Here is an 18,645-nt window from a genome sequence, read left to right on the forward strand (position 1 = left end):
GGGAGTTTACTAGCCAAATTGTCGGGATTAAAATAAATCAGTGTCGTAATTTTCTAACAATGATTTATAGCCCCTGAGTGAATAATGCATACCCTCCCTCCAAAAACATGCACATCCAAATCAACCTGTGGCTGTGTTACCTTGCATGACAAAAGGGACTTCATTGGTGTGATTAAACCAAGGATCCTGAGATAGGAGACATTATTGCAGATTTTCAGGTGTCCCTTAAAAGGGAAAGAAGGAGGCAGGAGAGTCTGAGTGAATAGCAAGAGATGTGACAACAGAAGAGGTTGGAGGAAGGACTATCAGTCAGGGAATGCAGGTGGCCTGTAGAAACTGACAGAGGAAAAAGATGCTCCCCTTTACACCTCCAGAAGGAACCAAACCTGCCTATACTCTGACTTTAGCCCAGCAAGTCTGCCTTTTGGACCTCTGAGTTCCAAAACTGGAAGATAACCAATTTGTGTTGCTTTAAGCCACTAAAGTTGTGGTAATTTACAGCAGCAATAGGAAACTTATACACACACACACACACACACACACACACATGCACGCGCGTATACATACACACATTCATTCCTTTGAGATCTATACATCTTTGTTAAGGGTCTTTATTGCTATGACATCAATTAAAACCAAGGTTCCAAACAAACTAAACCTAAAACGAGACCTTCGTCACTTTGTAAGGTTAAATGAAGATGTTTGACACAGCACTCGTTCAGTCATACTGCTTTCAGTCAGAAAAAGAGCTTCTTATACTTTAAAAAAAAATTATTTTAAAATAGTGTACTTTACCTTTTATCTCTCTTTTTAATTTATTTTTGTGTAAGCTTATAACATATACAATGTATTGATAGAGTAATACGCTAGTACATGTACAAAGAGTAAGCTAAGAAAATTTTAATAGAGTTAGCCAAGCTGGGCACGGTGGCTCACATCTGTAATCCCAGCACTTGGGAAGGCTGAGGCGGGTGGATCACTTGAGATCAGTAGTTCAAGGCCGGCCTGGCCAACATGATGAAACCTCGACTCCACTAAAAACACAAAAATTAGCCAGGCGTGGTGGCACATGCCTGTAATTCCAGTCACTCAAGAGGCTGAGGCAGGAGAATCGCTTGAGCCCGGCAGGCAGAGGTTGCAATGAGCCAGGATTGCACTACTGCACTCCAGCCTGGGAAACAGAGTGATATTACATCTCGGAAAAAAAAAAAGAGGTAGCTAAGAAAAAACGGAGAAGAGCAGTGCAGTAGACTTTTGGATATACAGATCTGGAAGCACATAGCCTCAACTAGAAGCAATAATGGAGGTTACTTGTCTAAGGGACAGCCAATACAAGCCTTTCAAAATATGTTTCCATATTCTCCATTATCATTATTAAATTTGATCTATTTTCCTTTGTTTCCTTTACATTTAAAGTTTTTTTCCCCATTACGATCAAATACAAAATTACCAAAAGGCCAACCTAACCTGGAAATATAAGCAAATAAGAATACAGCTCAAGAAAAATAAAAAAATTACTAGCCTTGTATTATTTTTAAATTAAAAATAAATGGAATTATTGGAATCAGAACAAAATCAATGACAGAAGTAATAATCAATGCATGAAAGCCTAACCATTTTCACTGAGCTTTGTAAACAGAGAAGCCAAAAACGCAACTATCAGGTTGCCAAGGGGAAGCTACTGGATCAAAATGAGTGATGAGCAATAAAACATCAAGAGAAACTGAAAATCCCCTCCTCATAGATCAGGAATTAAAAAGAAAAATGAAAGAGTGCTTACAGAGTACATACATAATGCCCTACAACTAAAGACTTGATTTAGCTTTCAGCAAAGAAACATCTTTGTTAAATTTCTTCCTAATTATTGGATGACTTTTGGTGTGCTGCCTTTCGTATTTTATTTCACTTTCTTATTTTTTTATTGCAAATTTGTAGAAATTGATTTTTGTAGATTGATCTTTATTTGGTAACCTTACTGAATATACCTATTAATTCCAGTAGTTCCCAGATTCTTCTAGCTTTTCTACATACTTAATCACATCATCTACGGTTTTACTTCTTCCTTTCCAATTTTTGTTACTACTTCCTTCATGCCTTACTGCACCAGGAAGAACTTTCAGTACAATACAGAACAAAAGGTGTGACAATTTGGTATCCTTGTCTTTTTCCTGACCTAAACAAAACACATTTGCTATTTCATTGTTAAGTATGATGTTAAATCTAGGTTTTCTTTTTTTATATTTTTTTTATTACACTTTAAGTTCTAGGGTACATGTGCACAACGTGCAGATTTGTTACATATGTATACACGTACCATGTTGGTGTGCTGCACCCATTAACTCGTCCTTTACATTAGGTATATCTCCTAATGCTATCCCTCCCCCCTCCCCCCACCCTACAACAGGCCCCGGTGTGTAATGTTCCCCTTACTGCGTCCAAGTGTATGGGGAAACCTGCCCCAATAGTCACTGGTTCTTTTCTATTTTCCCTAAGCGTCGGCCAGTTTGAGAAATAAAGGGACAGAGTACAAAAGAGAGAAATTTTAAAGGTGGGCGTCCGGGGGAGACATCACATGTCGGTAGGTTCTGTGATGCCCCACAAGCCACAAAACCAGCAAGTTTTTATTAGGGACTTTCAAAGGGGTGGGAGCATAGGAATAGGGTGTAGGTCACAGAGATCACATGCTTCACAAGGTACTAGAATATCACAAGGCAAATGGAGGCAGGGCGAGATCACCGGACCACAGAACAGGGCGAAATTAAAATTGCTAATGAAGTTACGGGCACCATTGTCATTGATAACATCTTATCAGGAGACAGGGTTTTGAGAGCAACCGGTCTGACCAAAATTTATTAGGCGGGGATTTCCTCATCCTAATAAGCCTGGGAATGCTATGGGAGACTGGGGTCTATTTCACCCCTACAGCCCCGACCATAGAAGACGGCCAAACCCAAGGGGGCCATCTATAGACCTACCCCCAGGCACATATTCTCTTTCCCAGGGATGTTCCTTGCTGAGAAAAAGAATTCAGAAATATTTCTCCCATTTGCTTTTGAAAGAAGAGAAATATGGCTCTGTTCCGCCCGGCTCACCGGCAGTCAGAGTTTAAGGTTCTCTCTCTTGTTTCCCAAACATTGCTGTTATCCTGTTCTTTTTTCAAGGTGCCCAGATTTCATATTGTTTAAACACACATGCTTTACAATTTGTGCAGTTAATGCAATTATCACAGGGTCCTGAGGCAACATACCTCCTCCTCAGCTGACAGGATTAAGAAATTAAAGACAGGCATAGGAAATCACAAGGGTGTTGACTGGGGAAGTGGTAAGTGTCCATGAAATCTTCACAATTTATGTTTAGAGACTGCAGTAAAGACATGCATAAGAAATTATAAAAGTATTAATTTGGGGACTAATAAATGTCCATGAAATCTTCACAATCCACGTTCTTCTGCCATGGCTTCAGCCGGTCCCTCCATTTGGGGTCCCTGACTTCCTGCAACACAAGCATTCTCACTGTTCAATTCCCGCCTATGAGTGAGAACATGCAGTGTTTGGTTTTTTGTCCTTGAGATAGTTTGCTGAGAATGATGGCTTCCAGCTTCATCCATGTCCGTACAAAGGACATGAACTCATCATTTTTTATGGCTGCATAGTATTCCATAGTGTATATGTGCCACATTTTCTTAATCCAGTCTATCAATGTTGGACATATGGGTTGGTTCCAAGTCTTTGCTATTGTGAATAGTGCCGCAACAAACATACGCGTGCATGTGTCTTTATAGCAGCATGATTTATAATTCTTTGGGTATATACCCAGTAATAGGATGGCTGGATCAAATGGTATTTCTAGTTCTAGATCCCTGAGGAATCGCCACACTGTCTTCCACAATGGTTGAACTAGTTCACAGTCCCACCAACAGTGTAAATGTGTTCCTATTTCTCCACATCCTCTCCAGCACCTGTTGTTTCCTGACTTTTTAATGATTGCCATTCTAACTGGTGTGAGACGGCATCTCACTGTGGTTTTGATTTGCATTTCTCTCATGGCCAGTGATGATGAGCATTTTTTCATGTGTCTGTTGCCTGCATAAATGTCTTCTTTTGAGAAGTGTCTGTTCATATCCTTTGCCCACTTTTGATGGGTTGTTTTTTTCTTGAAAATTTGTTTGAGTTCTTTGTAGATTCTGGATATTAGCCCTTTGTCAGATGAATAGATTGCAAAAATCTTCTCCCATTCTGTAGGTTGCCTGTTCACTCTGATGGTAGTTTCTTTTGCTGTGCAGAAGCTCTTTAGTTTAATTAGATCCCATTTGTCAATTTTGGCTTTTGTTGCCATTGCTTTTGGTGTTTTAGACATGAAGTCCTTGCCCATGCCTATGTCCTGAATGGTATTGCCTAGGTTCTCTTCTAGGGTTTTTATGGTTTTAGGTCTAACATTTAAGTCTTTAATCCATCTTGAATTAATTTTTGTATAAGGTGTAAGGAAGGGATCCAGTTTCAGCTTTCTACGTATGGCTAGCCAGTATTCCCAGGACCATTTGTTGAATAGGGAATCCTTTCCCCATTTCTTGTTTTTGTCAGGTTTGTCAAAGATCAGATAGTTGTAGATGTGTGGTATTATTTCTGAGGGCTCTGTTCTGTTCCATTGGTCTATATCTCTGTTTTGATACCAGTACCATGCTGTTTTGGTTACTGTAGCCTTGTAGTATAGTTTGAAGTCAGGTAGCGTGACGCCTCCGGCTTTGTTCTTTTGGCTTACGACTGACTTCACAATGCGGGCTCTTTTTTGGTTCCATATAAACTTTAAGGTAGTTTTTTCCAATTCTGTGAAGAAAGTCCTTGGGAGCTTGATGTGGATGGCATTGAATCTATAAATTACCTTGGGCAGTATGGCCATTTTCACGATACTGATTCTTCCTATCCATGAGAAGGGAATGTTCTTCCATTTGTTTGTATCCTCTTTTATTTCATTGAGCAGTGGTTTGTAGTTCTCCTTGAAGAGTTCCTTCACATCCCTTGTAAGTTGGATTCCTAGGTATTTTATTCTCTTTGAAGCAATTATGAATGGGAGTTCACTCATGATTTGGCTCTCTGTTTGTCTGTGATTGGTGTACAAGAACGCTTGTGATTTTTGCATATTGATTTTGTATCCTGAGACTTTGCTGAAGCTGCTTATCAGCTTAAGGAGATTTTGGGCTGAGACAATGGGGTTTTCTAAATATACAATCATGTCATCTGCAAACAGGGACAATTTGACTTCCTCTTTTCCTAATTGAATACCCTTTATTTCTTTCTCCTGCCTGATTGCTCTGGCCAGAACTTCCAACACTATGTTGAATAGGAGTGGTGAGAGAGGGCATCCCTGTCTTGTGCCAGTTTTCAAAGGGAATGCTTCCAGTTTTTGCCCATTCAGTATGATACTGGCTGTGGGTTTGTCATAAATAGCTCTTATTATTTTTAGATACGTCCCATCAATACCTAATTTATTGAGTTTTTAGCATGAAGGGCTGTTGAATTTTGTCAAAGGCCCTTTCTGCATCTATTGAGATAATCATGTGGTTTTTTTCTTTGGTTCTGTTTATATGCTGGATTACATTTATTGATTTGCGTATGTTGAACCAGCCTTGCATCCCAGGGTGAAATCTAGGTTTTCACAGTTACCCTCTTACCACTGGGTTTCTCAACCAGCATTCCACAAAACCCTAAGGTTCCACAAGAAATCATGATTTTAAAAAATAAACATTTTTAAAATTTCTCACACCATGTGATGCTGGTGCTCACAGTAACAGGCAACTACTGAAGAGCCAAACTAATGGTTTCATAAAGAATCTGTTAGCACCATGTGGTAGTGTGCAAGTAGGGCTATGTTCACTTTGCTGAGGGCACTATCTGTTGTTGTTTTTTTTTTTGAGACAGAGTCTCGCTCTGTCACCAAGGCTGGAGTGCAGTGGCGCAATCTCGGCTCACTGCAAGCTCCGCCTCCCGGGTTCACGCTATTCTCCTGCCTCAGCCTCTCCGAGTAGCTGAGACTACAGGCGCCCACCACCACGCCCGGCTAATTTTTTTGTAGTTTTAGTAGAGACGGGGTTTCACCGTGGTCTCGATCTCCTGACGTCGTGATCCGCCCGCCTCGGCCTCCCAAAGTGCTGGGATTACAAGCGTGAGCCACCGCGCCTGGTCTGTTTTTTGTTTTTTTTTTCTTTAAGGGACAGAGTCTCACTCTGTTGCCCAGGCAGGAGTACAGTGGCACGATCTCGGCTCACTGCAACCTCCACCTCCAGGGTTCAAACGATTCCTGTGCCTCAGCCTCCCGAGTAGCTGGGACTACAGGCATGCACCATCACACCCAGGTAATTTTTGTATTTTTAGTAGAGACGGGGTTTTGCCATGTTGGTCAGGCTGGTCTCAAACTTCTGACCTCAAGTCACCCACCTGCCTCAGCCTCCCGGAGTGCTAGGATTACAGGTGTGAGCCACTGTGCCCAGCCTGCCACTATCCGTTTTTGATGCAATAGGGGCAGTTAGGCCACTGATAATTGGTAAGCTCTATATGGCACAAACAAAAGCATAGTAGGCAGACAATGTCAGCAGCTCCCTTCCCAAATTACATCCTCCAACCTTCCTTCACACAGTGCCACTGACTTATAGGACCAAACAAACTCTACTGGTATAACAGAAAATCTAAGGAAAACATTCATTCTAAACAAGGAATTTTTACACACCAAGAGTCAACTGCCTCTTACCACTCTGAAATGTTGCAAACCATGGATTATGTAGCAATAAAAGTAAAACGTAGCCGGGCATAGTGGCTCACACCTGTAATCCCACCACTTTGGGAGGCCAAGGTGGGCAGATCACAAGGTCAAGAGATCGAGACCATCCTGGCCAACATGGTGAAACCCCGTCTCTACTAAAAATACAAAATTTAGCCAGGCGTGGTGGCACATGCCTGTAGTCCCAGCTACTTGGGAGGCTGAAGCAGGAGAATCACTTGAACCTGAGAGGTGGAGGTTGCAGTGAGCCGAGATCGCGCCATTGCACTCCATCCTGATGACAGAGCGAGACTCCGTCTCAAAAAAGTAAAATGTATTGTGAAGTTTTCATATTTTTTGCAACTTTCTCAGTTACTATTCCCTTTAGTTTTGTAACATATTAGCATCTATGTCTTATAAACATGTCTGACAGTCCAGTATGATGAGAGAAGAGAATTCCAAACCTAGGCCCAGAACAATTCTAATAAGGCAAGTAATAAAGAACCATAATCTTCTGGGTCATTTTACTGCACCAGTGCAGCAAGAGAGAACAGCCTACCACTACAGTGAAATCTACTTATCAATGAACTTCACTAGGTTAGTAATCCAAAGAGTCCTATTCCATTGTGCAGCATCTGTGGCAAACAATTTATGACTCCAGCAAAACTGAAAAATCACTGAAATAGAAATCACAGCTACTGAACAAGTCAAGGAATCTCAGAGTAAAGCTCTTCATTTTTGTTTTTGTTTTTAAATCACATTCAGTGAAAGAGCTCATAAAGCATGTTATTAGTAGCAGAATTTATTGTCTAAAAAGGGGGTATGGGGGTAGAATCACACCACTGATGGGAACCTAATCATGTCAGCATGTTAAATGACAGTGAGTAAAATGCACAGCATGAGAAACTGAAAAGGCTCCACTCTCAAACAGTGTAAGTTGACAAATTGATGACATGTCACATGATGCTAAGAGGTTTAGTAAACTGACTAACAGCTTGTTTATCCAGGCTGACAAACCAACATATTTCACTATGTATGTCTTGTAAATTTTTTTAAACAATGCTGAATTTCAAGAAAAATTTTTGTGCTGCAAAAATACTACCATAAACAAAGGCCATGACATTTTCAATGTGGTGTCTTCATATCTGGAAACAAGAAGTCCATCTTAGAGAAACTGCGTTGGCATCTACAGTGATGTTCCCCATTAGTGACTGGCTCACGGCAAGGTTTTACCTCTCTTGTTAAAAAAAAAAAAAAAAAAAAAAAAAAAAAAAAAAAACTCAGGACATTGCTTTTTTCAGAGAGGTACTAGCATCAAAAATCCTTGGAAATGAAATTTAAGATGTCTCGAATGGGCCAGGTGCAGTGGCGCACACCTATAATCCCAGCACTTTGGGAGACCAACACACGAGGACTGCTTGAGGCCAGGAGTTTAAGACCAGCCTGGCAACACAGTGAGACCTCATCACTATTTAAAAAAAGTCTTGAATGATGTTTAAAAATGATTTGCTTTATTAAACACAGACCAGTATACTTGAGCACCTAAATCTCTTGCTACATACAGAAATCCAGTGGCTTAGCAGAGGAGGTATTCTCAACAGAACACTGAAGCTGAAAGCTGAATTACAGAAGTACTTTCAAGAAAATAGTAGGCCATCCTTTACTGAGTGCTTTGAAGATGAAGAGTGACTGCAGGAGCTAGCCTCTTAGCAGACTTTTTAAAATAATATGAACCAGTTGAACAAGTTTAGAAAAAAATGTTTTGACTTCAAGTGACAAGACATTTGGATTTCAAAGGAAAACTGAATCTCAAGAAAAATCATGTGGCAAAAGAAGTCTTGTAATGCTGTTTGGGCTTGAAAATGAGGAAGGATACCAGTAACTCTGAAGCATTCTCGAAAACCACCTGGAAGAACTAAAACACAAAATTAAACAATACTTTCCCCCTCTTTCAACACAAATGTGAACCTGGGTAAAGGTTCCTTTCTTATCCCAAGCTTCTGCCCAACTGAGAACAAGTAAGTTGCCTACTTTGATCAGGTGAAAAAAGAAATCAAGTAGAAAATTTTAAAAAAGAAAAAAACTGAGGTTTCCTCTGCCTATACTACTGACTTGCACAAGAGTGGAGATCCTTTCTGGGGAGTAGGGAGCAACCACACACAAAAAGAGCAGGCTAATAAGTTGGGCGAAATAAATGCAAAGACAAAAATATTCTCCTGTCAAAAGAGCACTGACAATTATTATTAACTTTTCATATCCACAGCTTACTGATTAGGTTAATATACGTGAACTCGGAGGTATAGCAATTCTTTGCATGGTTTCTCTGAGACCTGAAAATTATTTCAAGGGTTCCTCCAGGGTAAGAAGATTGAGAAAGGCTGCTCTATTGCATTGAGGAACTTTGCCTCTACTAATTTGCTACAAGTTTTTATCATAAATTGGTATTAAATTTTACCAGAGGCCAGGCATGGTGGCTCATGTCTGTAATCCCAGCACTTTGGGAGGCTGAGGCAGGCAGATCACGAGGTTAGGAGATCAAGACCATCCTGGCTAACACGGTGAAACCCCATCTCTACTAAAAATACAAAAAATTAGCCGGATGTGGTGGCACACGCCTGTAATCCCGGCTACTTGGGAGGCTGAGGCAGGAGAATCGCTTGAACCCAGGAGAAGGAGGTTGCGGTAAGCCGAGACAGCGCCACTGCACTCCAGCCTGGGCAAGAGAGTGAGACTCCGTCTCAAAAAAAAAAAAAAATTTTACCAGCAACTTTTTCTATAGCCACTGAGAGATCATGATTTTTCTTTATTTTGTTAATATAACTTACACTAATTAATTTTCAAATATTAACCACTCATACATTCCTAAACTTTACTCCATCACAATGTATTATCAGATCTATGGACATATATATTCATATCTTATATTTGAACAGATTAAATTTGTTCATATATTTAAAAAAAATTTTATACCTGTATTTAGTAGAGACACTGTCATATAATTTAAATACTTTATTTAAAACTGGAAACAGATCCATATTCTTGACCCAGTCCTACTATGGACCAGAACTGTGTCTATGAGCCAGTCATTTAATGTCTATGGACTCCAGAGTTTCTAAATTCAAAAATAATTGTCGGAAGTAATTCAGACAGAAGCTAGGCCAGTGGTTCTCAAACTTCAGCATGTATCACAATCACTTGAAGGGCTTTTTTAAAAACAGACCGTTGCTCACGCCTGTAATCCCAGCAGTTTGGGAGGCTGAGGCGGGCAGATAAAGACCATCCTGGCTAACACAGTGAAACCCCGTCTCTACCAAAAAAATACAAAAAAATGAGCCAGGCATGGTGGCAGGCGCCTGTAGTCCCAGCTCCTCGGGAGGCTGAGGCAGGAGAATGGCGTGAACCCAGGAGGCGGAGCTTGCAATGAGCCAAGATCGCGCCACTGCACTTCCGCCTGGGTGACAGAGCTAGATTCCATCTCAAAAAAAAAAAAAAAAAAAAAAAAAAAGACTGTTGAGCTATACTCCCAGAGTTTCAAATTCAATAGGTCTGGAAAGGGGCCCAAGAATTTGCATTTCTAACAAGTTCCCAGGTGATGCTGATACTGCTGGCTAGAGAATGACACTGGAGAAATACTAAGCTAGAATAAGCCAAATTAACCCAGATTTTTCAACATAGTGTTTTACATAACTGAGACATAGGGAATAATGCTGAACTCAAGAGAAAAATCATTTTATCAAAAATAAAATACACCCTTAATTTGTCATCTGAGAATTAAAGTACTGTCTCATACGAAGAGGCATCCTAAGGGGATTTTCGAGATAACTTGGAGTGCTTTTAAAACTTACTCCTTTAAGCAATAAAATTTGTTTTACATTAACTATTTCTGTAAAAATCCTCCTAAAATAAACCATAAAGTTCCTCTTTCATCTTAACCAGGTCACTGAACATAATTTAACCTTTTTTGATGTCTCAGTTACTGTTCCAACGTAAATTACTGAGCTATGGTATCACAGTAACCATCTCAGGAGCTGGTGAGATGAGGTGGGCAGTTTGTCCCCTCCACTGCATGTCCTCAGTATTATGACTCTGAAGTTACTGTATCCACCTTTCATCTATTTAGTACTTTGTCCAAAGTTATGACTATCTGCTTAAATCTCACTGTACTTATCTAATGCCTCCCCTGGAACTTTTTCCACATAGTTTCTAAATCATTCTTATTAAGCAATTAAACAGTTTCCCTATTAAATGAATAAACTATAAGGAGCATTTCTGTTGTCTTTCTTTTGCTTTCTTTCTAAAGGTACACAAGAGACAGTGGGAGACTTTCCAAGAATCTGTTTAGATACCTTCCACATGTACTTCTTCCCTTTCAAAATAAGCCCTTCTCCTCTTTACCTTCCAGCTCCCCCTGCCATGAAAAGTACGAATCTCACCTCCATTCAGAATTTATGATGCAGAGCCTGAAGGAATAATAAACTCCAGGGACCCAAACAAACAGACAAGCCAAAAAAATGGTTTCAGGGAAGCATTCATGAATGATAACTGAGGTGCCGTAAACTATCCATTACTGGGCTTGTCTTTTCCAGTCACATATTTTTCAAAGAGTTTAAAATATTTTGGCCCCTGCTGGAACATTCTAATATATCATAATCTATGAGCAATTGTTTAAAGTTTCCTTTAACAACCATTCCCCCAACACCTCCATCTCCACTCAGTATTGTCCAAGAACGCATTGCTTTTAAGGGACAGTATAATAAAAGTAATGCAAAGAGAACACTGGTTAAAAAAATAGATAAAAAGAAATATTTTATTCAATAATTCTTATTTTTTTATTAGCTACAAGGTCTCAATGTGTTACCCAGGCTGGAGTACAGTGGTGCAATCTTGGCTCACTGCAACTTCCACCTCCCAGGCTCATGTGATTCTCAGCCTCTCAAGTAGCTGGGGTTACAGGCATGTGCCAACACACCTGGCTACTTTTTTTTTGTATTTTTAATAGAGACAGCGTTTCATCATGTTGGCCAGGCTGGTCTCAAACTCAAGTGATCCACCTGCCTCAGCCTCCCAAAGCACTGAGAATACAGGTGTGAGCCACTGTGCTAGGCCGAGAATTTAAATATAAGTAATTCTCAAAACTCATTCCCTGAATATTTATTAGCTTGAAGAAAAAGCATATTTAGAGAGCTGGAACAATATCAATTAGGGAGGCTGATTCCTTTAAATATAAAAGAAATACTTTCTAGGACTGCCAAGTCATTCAAATTGTGCTATATAAAAGCCACAGATAAAAGCTGTATAGAAATTACTTTAGATTGAGTGTGCATTACTCAATACGGTAGTTAAAATCTGTTTTGTCAAATCATATCATTAAAGTTTTATTCTAATTAGTCAATTCTCATTATAGTTTTTCAACAGTTTAATATTTCTACCTTCTACTGACAAAAAATAAGATATGCTAGCTGTCATACTGAGTAGTTTTAAGCAGTAGGTATCTCTTTCATTAATTACCCAAATAAAAATGTAAGGTTATTTCTGATTCATTCCCTTTTATTTATACCTAATAGCTGAGATCAGAGATCAGAAGACGCAGGAACACACATTTAAAAAGGAGTAACAGGCCAGGTCTAGTGGCTCACGCCTGTAATCCCAGCACTTCAGGAGGCCGAGGCAGGCAGATCACCCTGAGCCCAGGAGTTCAAGACCAACCTGGGCAACACTGAGAGACCCTGTCTCTACAAAAAAAATACAAAAACTAGCCAGGCATGGTGGCACGTGCCTGTAGTCCCAGTTACTTGGGAGGTTGAGGTGGGAGGATCACTTGAGGCTAGGAGATCGAGGCTCCAGTGAGCCAGGATGGTGCCAGTGCACTCTAGCCTAGGTGACAGAGTAAGACCCTGTCTCAAAAATAAATAAATAAATAAAGGAATAACACAACTTTTATCATATCCCTTGCTTCATATTTTAACTTATTTAATTTTTAATCTAACATGACAAGCAGCACAGAAATGTTTACATTATTATAAAAATTGACAAATTACTGTAATTCTTTTTGAGTCATATAATTTTCATCTCAAATACCTTAGCAGTATCTTTTAGTATGCATTCCATAATTTATTCCTCAGTGGTTTTCATATTATCCAAAATATCCGGTAATCTATTTATTTGAAATTTAAAACAGAGGAAAATTTTATGATTCAAAGCAAGTTTGTTATGGCTAGTTGGTTTGACAATGGAGACTGGCTTTGTTAACAAGGAGATATTTTCTAAAAATTGAATAAGCTAAACCTTCATACTAAAGGTTTTCACAAAAATATATTTTAAACACATAAAACAATTGTAATAAAAATTAGCAAAGCTATATTAAAATTAACAGTATTTCTATTTTCTCAACTGCTTCTGAATATATCAGATTTTAAACAAAGTACCTATGAAGGAAGGGAGGGGAACTGATATAAGACATTTGATAAGTCTTGTGAAAGCCTTTTTGATATGCCTCCTAGAAGCTAAGAAAATAAATGGTTAAGAACTAGGTAACAAATCCTTTGGCAAGTTGGGTGGTTTCCATTCTTTTGCTTTCAATAAAACTGAAGGAGGACCTAACAGAAGTATTAACTAATGGATGCTTGATAAAATCACTAGTGATTTTTGACATATAACTTGGAAGACTTTGATATCACAAAATTTCCATTAGAATTAACTTCTATATTTGAACATTTATGTCTAAGCACTTAAAATCTACAAAATCTCAAAACACAAACAGATTTGCCAAACAGAAGAACTAATGAAGGAAGAGAGGAGACAGCTGCATTCATTTCATTCAAGAATAAATTTCTGATACAAAGTGAATTTAATCAAAATTTTAATCTATGTATGTTATTCTAATCAACTGTGCACCAATAATAATTGTAAAAATAACTCAAACCGTAAGTTATTTTTAACACTTAGAGCTTTATGGTCATAGGAAAAAACATTTTAAATTTCTATTTATATTTCAATTTATTTACATATTGTGGCAGAAAAGTTTGATAGATGATCAATAAATGATTTGAAAGATAAAAATACATAACATTTGGATAAAATTCAAAGGGAGTAAGATGGGACATAAATATTCAAAGAAAAAATAATTAAAATTCCCAATCATTATGGGAGTTTGTTTTTATACTTTTAAATAATGACATTTAGATTCCATTAGATAAATTTAAAAGTGATGTATTTTATTGAAATACTACAATATGCCAGAAATTCCGTATTTCTGGTCATCATTTAAATTTTTGCTTGAATAGTGCCACTATTTAAACTTTGCTAACAGAGTGTAGTTATCAACTTAAATATGTACAAAGGGGTACACAGTTTTTCAAACTGTAGGGAACACAAGTAAAAATTCTGAAGTTCACTGTTCTAAGACAGACAAAGTTATAAGTAAGCCACATAGGGAAGTGAAGACCATATTAACTGAGTAGCAAAACCATGACACTTAAATGTCAGTCTCCCTCAACAGAGTGACAGCCCTGAGGGTGTGCATTTTTTTCTGGGTATTCCCACCATTAGTGCCCTAAATAGCCAATAAATTTTCATAACTGCTTACCATGTGGGGGAATAAATGGATGAAATGAATGAACGGTGAATACTTAAGTGTCAAAATACATTATTTAATAATGGGGAGTTATATACTAACATATTTATACTATAACTAAAATACAAACCACACAATTTAGACTAAGCTAGACACTAAGTCTATTACATTACAAAAGAAAAGCCTTGGCACAGTTAAAAATCTGATTTATATTTTAACCAGTAGATGGATGAAATTAAAATAACAAATATAGTACTGTCTTTTTCAAGAGATGCAACTAATTGTGAATAAGAGTTTGGCAGAAGGGAGCAAATTTGAAATTACTTAGCCATCTTAGCTAAAAATGAAATCCCGCTTTAATAAATTTAGTTAAGATTCAAAGTCTTGGTTGGGCATAGTGGCTCATGCCTGAAAGCCAAACCCTTTGGGAGGCCGAGGTGGGAAAATCACGTGAGCTTAGGAGTTCGAGACCAGCCTGGGCAACACAGTGAGACTTCGTCTCTTCTAAAAATAAGAAAATTAGCCAGGCATGGTGGTGCATGCCTGTAGTCCCAGCTACTTGGGAGGCTGAGGCAGGAGGATCGCTTGACCACAGGAGTTCAAGGCTGCAGTGAGCTACGATCGTGCCACTGCACTCCAGCTTGGGTCACGGAGCAAGACTGTCTCAAAAAAAAAAAGAAGAGAAAAAAAAAGATTCAAAGTAAAGCCAAAATCTTATATGATCAAAACTTAGTATCCAAAAAATACTAAATCTTCCATCAAACATTAAATTCTAATTCTTTTGTGAGTCAATGTTTTTCTAAGACTTTCAGTAAATGTCTAATTTTCTCCTCCAAGATGCAGAGAAGCCATCACCATCATCTGCCCGAACTATGTACTTTTTACTTCTCATATCAATGGAAGTAATATCCTGAAAAATCAATCACATCCTCCCACTGGTTTTGCCAGCCTGTATTCATTAAGAGGTGATATACCTACTGCCTAGACACACTCTTATTAAGTGAAATGGTGAGCTTAAATTGTACCTTTGAGTTAATGCAGATTAAATATGCTTTGGTAACTTGCCACAATGCCAAATTAATACAATGTAAAAGGCTTGAGGTATAATTGGCCTACAATAAACTGCACATACTGAAAATGTACAATTTTGATAAATTTTGATGTATACAGAAATTTAACTTCTGAAAACCCTAATCTCCTTCTTTTGCCAAAAAGTTAAACAGGACTTTTGCTATTTGAGAAAAGTACTTACCTTCATGTAATTCACAATCTTAGCAAGAACACCAAACTTATATCCAGAGCTTCCTGACAGAGCTTTCAAGTTAAATGATCCATTGCTATGATCTGTAAATGAAGTTCAAAATAACATCGTCATATTATGTGTGATTATGACTCTTGAGCAGCTAAAATAATTTTAATGCTGGTAACATATTTCTTGAGTTTTTCATCTAGTATATTCTACCCCATAAAATTCTGGTGAAAAATACAAAATCTTTGAGTATATACATTAAACTACCAATTTTCTCACTAAGGGTAGAAACAAAGTATAAATAACACCAAAACACAATTCTTTTATAAGTATCTTTATGACATTATCACATTCTTTTTTATTATATTTTTTGAGACAGGGTCGCATTCCCATTGCCCAGGCTGGAGTTCAACGGCACAATCACAGCTCACTACACCCTCAACTTCCCAGGCTCAGGTGATTCTCCCACCTCAGCCTTCTGAGAGGCTGGGACTACAGGTGCATGCCACCATGCCTGGGCAATTTTTTAACTTTTTGTAGAGATGGCGTTTCGCCATGTTGCCCAGGCTGGTCTCAAACTCCTGGACTCAAGAGATTCACCCATCTCAGCCTCCCAAAGTGCTGGGGTTATAGGTGTGAGCTACTGCACTGGGCCCCTTTCTCCTTTATCTCATTCTTAATTCTGATTAGACTCGCTCCATAATCAGAAGTACAGTTTATTAAACAAGGAAACAATACAAATCTCAATCCCATCCATAAAGCTAACACAAGGAGTGGATTACTTCTGAGGGATGAAAAGTTCAATATACCACTTTTTACATCAATTTCTGCTTACTAATTGAAGACCAAAAAAATAGGAATTAATGGAAATAGAAAAAAGACATCACAATTATTTTAAAGTAAACTTTACAGATAAATTAGGAATAAAAAGCCATAGGCACTGCCACTGCATGAACATGGATGCTTATTTTAAAAAGCATCACAGCACTGCCCACCCACTTTGAAAAACACCCCCCTCTCCTCTATCTGGTGTGGAAAAACCTGTACAAAAGTTCATTTGTTTCAGAACATCTATCATTTTGTTGCATTCTTACAAGCAAAAACCCTAATGTCACCATTGCATCACAAATGCATTCCATTAGTCATAACCAGGAACAGTAAAAAATCCATCATAAATACTAGAAAAACATTTTAGAAGTACACATCCTATTAGCAAGGCATGAGATCAGATATTATAAAGTTCCCATGTGGCTGATCCACAAAGAGAGAGGTTAAGTAAAAGGGGAGAGGAGAACCAATCTCTGGCACCAGGTTGCTAATAATAATTTAAACAAAAGATTGCATTAGAACAACCACAAGTCAAATGTAACAATTGTCAGAGATCCAAAAGAACAGCTTCTAGATGGCAATATAATACTCCTTTGAGATTAGTGAAGTCTTTATTGAGTATGCTTTTTTGAGACTAAAATGAAACTTCATATGCAATTTTCCTTTAAAACTAACTTTGTTACAATCTTAATTAATTGGCACACTGAAGTCTACCATGTTTCCAAAAGTAACAATAACATTAAGAATGCCTTACAGTTGGGAGGCCCAGGTGGGCAGATCATGAGGTCAGGAAATCGAGACCATCCTGGCCAACATGGTGAAACCCCATCTCTACCAAAAATACAAAAATTAGCTGGGCATAATGGCACGTGCCTGTAGTCTCAGCTACTTGGGAGAATCACTTGAACCAGAGAGTTGGAGGTTGCAGTGAGCCGAGATAGTGCCACTGCACTACAGCCTGGCGACAGAGTGAGACTCCGTCTCAAAATTTAAAAAAAAAAAAAAAATGCCTTACAGGTGCTTTTCCATTCACTGTTTCAATTATGAAATATTACCTACGTAGTTCATTTTCCCAAGGTGTTCAGCACATCTGTAATAAAAGTAACCAATATTTATTATCTGCTAAACACCATGGTAAATATTCATATGTAATCCCTCCCAAAAATCCAACTTAGTAAGTATTACTGTCCCCTTTTAAATATAATAAAATTGAGGGTAGTAACCAGCAGAGTATAGACTCAAATCCAGTGTAAACCGTGTGATAAACAGCCTTTACACAGATTATTCCATCTGAAACTGGCCATTTTGTCAAAGTACAGAAATCTGTGACTGCACATTTAATGCTTCCTTGTTTAAATTTAGTAAAATAATATTAAGCTTACCCCACGCAACTGTATAAACAACTCGGAAGACTATGAAAAAAGAGATGACAATGTGTTAAGGACAAACACCACACAAATGGCCAATTATGAATCACATACAGTTGTGCTTATGAGACATGACGCTTATGTCTCTAGCATCTACTAATAACTCAATGTCAAGCTTAGTAAACACTCAATAAATATTTGTTGAATGAATGACTATAATACAGATATTTCCATGCATTCCTTTATGGCCCCAGAAACTAATGTACCAATTCATCTATAATTTTGTTTTATTTATTTTATTTGAGATGGAATCTCACTCTGTCGCCCAGGCTGGAGAACAGTGGTGCAATCTCAACTCACTGCAACCTCTGCCATTCGGGTTCAAGCAATTCTCCTGCTTCAACCTCCTGAGTAGCTGGGATTACAGGTGACTGCCACCATGCCTGGCTAATTTTTGTAGTTTTAGTAAAGATGGGGTTTCACCATCTTGGCCAGGCTGGTCTTGAACTCCTGACCCTGTGATCCACCCAACTCAGCCTCTCAAAGTGCTGGGATTACAGGCATGGGCCACCGCTCCCAGCCTTCATCTATAATTTTAAAAAAAGAAGTCTACATAGCATGTACCTAGTCTGCTGCTGTTGTAACAGCCACTCCCATAATTAAAAACCTTCATTCTGTTGTGCTTAGACCATAACTCTAAATAATACGCAGTAACTAAAAATACTCTGTCTCTAAAGAGCCATCCTGGAGATCACTTTGCCATTTACGTTTTGAGACTATTTTTTGAATGCAGGTAGTGTATTTACCTAAACAAGCCCTCTTCCAACTTGCAGAGCTAAAAGCCAATTATTTTCCTTCATAATTCCTCCCAAATCAAA

General features: G+C 38.3%; 1 protein-coding gene across 1 annotated transcript in view; it reads right to left on the reverse strand.

Annotated features, from left to right (window-relative positions):
* Positions 1 to 18,645, reverse strand: part of GTF2E2 (general transcription factor IIE subunit 2) — an 86,399-nt gene that overhangs the window by 45,114 nt on the left and 22,640 nt on the right. The window contains exon 3 of the mRNA XM_003269540.3: positions 15,576 to 15,667. Within this exon, the coding sequence (XP_003269588.1) occupies positions 15,576 to 15,667 (92 nt within the window). The remainder of the gene's footprint in view (positions 1 to 15,575; positions 15,668 to 18,645) is intronic.

Source organism: Nomascus leucogenys, chromosome 8 (genome assembly GCF_006542625.1).
Source record: "Nomascus leucogenys isolate Asia chromosome 8, Asia_NLE_v1, whole genome shotgun sequence".
In the NCBI taxonomy this organism is placed as follows: domain Eukaryota; kingdom Metazoa; phylum Chordata; class Mammalia; order Primates; family Hylobatidae; genus Nomascus; species Nomascus leucogenys.